Genomic DNA, 5,381 nt, shown 5'->3' with positions numbered 1-5,381 from the left:
TTAGTTTAGTTTTGATTTTTTGAGTTTATGACCCAAGAATGTTCCTATGGTGAATAATTAGGTTAATTACAGTAGTATAGTGTACATGTATTATTATGCACAATATTATTATGTAAATATGATTTACTTTTTTTGCCTAGATAGTTAATCAATTTTGCAATTTTTTGACTTACATAACAGAATGGCAGTGATAAGTAGTAATTTCTCAGAACTTTATATGCTCCCTTTAGAATTTTGCATAATAAATGGGACCAAAGAATTTTGCATTACTGCATCATTAGACCCATGAATTAATGAGAGGGACAAATATAAATGGTCCATCACACCCAGCTGTACTGCAAAGCAGTAAGAGCAGTTGCAGCACCAATACTACATATAGCCTACCTACTCTTCCTCCAATTCTTCAGTCCTCAACTTTCTTAACTTCCTACCATCGCTCTAATTTTGGCTTCATTGATCTAATGGAAGCTAATAATGATTACACACAAGATGGCACGGTTGATCTTCGAGGTCAACCTGTTCTTGCTGAGAAAACTGGCAAATGGAAAGCTTGTTCTTTCCTTGTTGGTAAGCTCCATTTCTACTCTTCTCTTTTTTCATATATGTGCACGTTAAAGGCAGATTTAAGATTTTGAACTTTATAGGAAACGAGCCAAAGCTAATGAATTCGGCTGAACTTTATATATTATATTGTATATCCGCCCCTGATGATATTGACTCTAGCTACTATTTAAGATTGTGGAATCCAATTTATCTTAATTCTTGAATTAAGATTCTTAGAAAGAGAATGATCTTAAAAATTCTTGCTAGTTTTTACAAGTAATATATGAAACAGGGTATGAAGCATTTGAGAGGATGGCTTTCTATGGGATAGTTTCAAATTTAGTGGTGTACTTAACAACACAACTACATGAAGATACTGTTTCATCAGTTAGGAATGTGAATAACTGGTCTGGTTCAGTTTGGATTACACCTCTTCTTGGAGCCTATGTTGCTGACACTTACTTGGGTCGCTTCTGGACTTTCACTATCTCTTCACTTATTTACGTCATGGTAAGCACCAAACACATATATATATATATATATATATATATATATATATATATATATATATTCCTTTATTTCCTCCACAAATAATATATATGCTATCTTGTGTGATAGACATTGGCGAAGCCACATTATCATAAGACCACCTTTAAGCGAAAAATTGCACTATATACATAGGTAAAATATTACATTTTAAAAGTATATAATACATATTGAATACTTTTTGTCAGAAATTATTTTTATTTTTTTAAAATTTGAACGTCCTTGAAAAAATTCCTAGCTTCTTCACCGGTGATAGACACAAGTCCACATCTAGAAGTTATTATTTGTCATTCTTTAGCTAGGATGCTCCAAAAGGAACCTTTCACATGATTCAGTCAAAGTTCAATATATGTAATTATGTCTGCAACACTTACTATCTTGATTGGCCTACAATTGAGTATACCAGCTATGGCCAAAAAATTTGGAGGATTTTTTCCAGTGGGACCTATAAGCAATTCCATTGTCCTGGCTAAAGAATGACTTGTAATTAAATTCACCACATAACCTGGAGCTTTGCATATATATATATATATATATATATATATATATATATATATATATATATATATATATATATAGATTTTTGTGTAAGTTAGTTTTGTATTAGTATTAAGTTTTATATATACTAACAGATACCAAATTTCACATTAGTTATGAAAAATTTGTACCAGAGACAAATGTTGTGCTAACGTACTCGTTATCCCAAGATTGTACCAGTTTTCAAAGTAGGGAATCTCTACATATATAGCAATTCTTACATTATTATCTATTGTATACCAAATTTTAACATTATTGTTCACTACATAAAAATTCATATATTTTTATTTAGAAGATTTAACTAAATTAAACTAGCAGCAATTGCAGGTAAGCGCAAGAACTGGCTTGTATTAAAATTACCACCTATAATTTTCGTGCCTGATACATGGCTAGCTAATAAAATGACATTTGTGAGCTCTGCTGGAGTGAAAACGAGATACGTTTGTTATGCAGCTCATGAGTCGTGACTACATCTACTTTCAATAAACTTTGTACTTTCTGCATTTCGGTTTCAGCATAGTCAAGCTTTGTCCTTTATAGTGGGATAGCGACCGAAAATCATTTTCGAAAATTTTGTCATTTTGTTCATAGATCCAAATTCTTACTCTGCTTATTTCCTGTGTTGCTCGGACTCTTCAAAAATGTTATCGCAACTAAGTCGGATATCCCAAAAATATATAACTTTTGGAGGATCCGACACACTCCCACCAATATTTTTGAAAAGCCAGAGCAACGTAGCTTATTTCTGCCGGCATTAAATAATTTACTGACCAAACTATTTTCCATTAGGGAATGGTGCTTTTGACAATGGCCGTGTCAATTAAATTCATGAAGCCGAGTTGTGAAAATGGAGTATGCAACAAGGCCACTGCATCTCAAATCGCCTTCTTCTACGCATCTCTTTACATAATAGCCATTGGAGCAGGTGGAACAAAGCCTAATATATCCACATTTGGTGCTGACCAATTCGACGACTTTAATCCACAAGAAAAAAAGCTAAAAGTTTCCTTCTTCAATTGGTGGATGTTCAGTACCTTTGCTGGTGCTTTACTTGCTACAATTGGCCTTGTTTACATCCAAGAAAACTTGAGCTGGGGATTAGGATATGGCATTCCAACTGTGGGTCTGATATTTTCTCTAGTCATTTTTTACATTGGAACCCCAAATTACAGGCACAAAGTTAGAAAGTCTCAGTATCCTGCTCGGGACCTATTTCGTGTTCCTATCGTCGCATTTGCCAACAGGAAAATTGAGCTCCCTAATGACCCGTCTGAGCTTCATGAATTTGATATGCAATACTATTTCAGTACTGGAAAACGCCAAGTCCATCACACTCCAGTATTCAGGTAAGCATTTATAGTTTTTATAATTGAAAATCTTTAACGCTTTATTTAGTAGTAAAAGTGCAGCCCGATGCACAAAGCATTTCGCATTCACGCAGGGTCCGGGGACGGGCTGCACCCAAGGGATTTGATGCAGGCAGTCTACCCTGATGCTTGCATCAGTGACTGATTCCAGGGCTCGAACTCGTGACCTATAGGTCACACAGAGACAATTTTACCATTGCTTCGAGGCTGAATGAAAAGATTCTTATCCTTTAAATTTGAGAAAATAAGGGCAGAAGGAAGTAGGGGGACCTCCCAATTTATCCACAACTAAGGTATCTCCAAATGGCAAAATGTTGATGTCTCGTTCCATGTTTTCATTCGTTAGAATGCGTCGATTCAGTACTTGCCACGTGATCATTTACACTGCTCTACTGTACTGGATCCTCCAAAGAATGGTTGCTTTCTGTTGTGCGCCCTACCAATTTAATCACTATGACTACTCCCAGAAGAATCTAATCTACCAAGGATAAATGAGGGACCTCAAATAAAGCCCACCACATTTTATGCTTCATACTATCTTAAAACCCTACAACATAATTGCACTTGGACTCTCGTCGATTCATCGATCGATTGAGAGCTATTATAATTTGACTAGTATATCAACTTATATTTTGAGAAGAGTTAGAATTTCAACTTTATCAGTTTTGAATTTCAACTTCAAGGGCTAATGACCGGATTTTAAATTTTATGCGAACATATTTAATAAATTTCTTAATACAAATACGATACTTGAGCAAAACACATTGATTTGGCCGAATCGATATCTGGGCTTCTATATCTGCCCCCACTGCTTATACTTGATGACAGTTAAAACTATAATCCCGAATCATAAAAGAAAGTCTCAAATCGATCAGAGCATTTTGAAGCATCTACCAAATTATATTATTTGCTTTGTTAATAATGCCCACCTAACTATGAATTGTTCAATTGTTTGATCAAATATATTTGAAATAAACACTATTTCCAGAATCAACCAAACTTTCTTTTTTCAGGTTCTTGGACAAGGCTGCAGTCAAACGAGACACTTCAACAGGCTCAAGACCACCATGCACGGTGACTCAGGTCGAAGGAGCCAAGCTAATTATGGGAATGGCCATGATATGGCTAGTAACCCTAATCCCTAGCACCATTTGGGCACAAATAAACACTCTTTTTGTCAAACAGGGCACCACCTTGGACAGACACTTGGGTTCAAGATTTCAGATTCCCGCAGCATCATTGGGAAGCTTTGTGACTCTCACTATGTTATTGTCCGTGCCCATGTACGACCGATATTTCGTGCCTTTTATGCGCAAGAAAACAGGAAATCCTAGGGGAATCACATTACTCCAGAGGCTAGGAACAGGTTTCCTTATCCAAATTGTAGCCATCGCGATTGCTTATGCTATGGAAGTGAGAAGAATGCAAGTCATAAAAATGCACCACATCAACGGGCCTAAAGAAATAGTCCCTATGACAATATTCTGTTTATTGCCTCAGTACGTGCTATTGGGCGTGGCGGATGTGTTTAATGCCATAGGATTGCTGGAATTTTTCTATGATCAATCACCAGAAGATATGCAAAGCCTTGGTACGACGTTTTTCACAAGTGGGATTGGCCTTGGAAATTTCTTGAATAGCTTTTTGGTGACGATGGTGGATAAAATTACTGGGAGTAATAGAGGGAAGAGTTGGATTGGAAACAATATGAATGACTCGCACTTGGATTATTACTATGGTTTCCTCTTGGTCATGTCTACCTTAAATTTAGGAGCATTTTTGTGGGCATCTAAAAGGTATATCTATAAAAGGGAATCTACAGAAATGAAAGACGAATTTGTAGAGTTGGAAGGCAAAGCCATAGACCTTCTTCCTTAGAGCTGGAATGCTGATTTAGGATTAATTTCTGTTTGATGTATCTTATTAGTCGATCGTTTTAATCAGTTTTAGCTATTTGTACCTTCTTAACGTTCTTCATCAAAAAGTGGGAATGATGAATTTGATAAAGAAAAAAAGAGGTCAAATCTAATTACTCCGGTTGTATCTCACCTCTTTAACCCACCGCTGTATAAGTCAATTACATACCAATAGCTAATTACTTTAGGAAAATTTACAGGGAAGACTCACTCTAAAAATTTAATAACTTTATAAAATGTTATATCCTATCCGCTTCATAACTTCAGATAACGTTTTATAAAAATTATTTACAATTTCAACCAAGCATAAAATTTCTCATCTCAAGAGTTTGAAATATCAAACCTTTCTTTTTCGTTCTCCTCCCTCCCCCTACCCGCCTCTTCAATATATATCGCGATTTACTCTACTGAACTTATGTATCTCGTTCAGAGAGTCGTGCATTTTAACTATATATTGTATGCTCCGCATGTT

The 5,381-nt window shown here is 35.6% G+C and overlaps 1 protein-coding gene across 1 annotated transcript; it reads left to right on the top strand.

The window, feature by feature from the left end:
* The first annotated feature begins 264 nt into the window (after positions 1-264).
* LOC104242437 (protein NRT1/ PTR FAMILY 5.1) lies at positions 265-5,023 on the top strand. The gene is made up of 4 exons (XM_009797487.2): positions 265-567; positions 836-1,053; positions 2,416-2,972; positions 4,007-5,023. Exons 1-4 carry the CDS (start codon positions 294-296, stop codon positions 4,869-4,871), a joined length of 1,914 nt encoding a protein of 637 aa, XP_009795789.2. The 5' UTR covers positions 265-293; the 3' UTR covers positions 4,872-5,023.
* Positions 5,024-5,381: the final 358 nt, after the last annotated feature.

The sequence above is a fragment of the Nicotiana sylvestris genome, chromosome 3 (genome assembly GCF_000393655.2).
Source record: "Nicotiana sylvestris chromosome 3, ASM39365v2, whole genome shotgun sequence".
NCBI classification, from domain to species: domain Eukaryota; kingdom Viridiplantae; phylum Streptophyta; class Magnoliopsida; order Solanales; family Solanaceae; genus Nicotiana; species Nicotiana sylvestris.
The sequence above is the reverse complement of the archived record's forward strand: the minus strand, read 5'-3'. Positions and strand labels throughout refer to the sequence as shown.

Bases quoted from the DNA above. Each gene is read 5' to 3' on its own strand.
- LOC104242437 (XM_009797487.2), top strand. From the start codon at position 294: ATGAGAGGGACAAATATAAATGGTCCATCACACCCAGCTGTACTGCAA. The intron at 568-835 runs GTAAGCTCCATT...TATATGAAACAG, and splicing joins AGCTTGTTCTTTCCTTGTTG to GGTATGAAGCATTTGAGAGG. The intron at 1,054-2,415 runs GTAAGCACCAAA...ATTTTCCATTAG, and splicing joins CTTCACTTATTTACGTCATG to GGAATGGTGCTTTTGACAAT.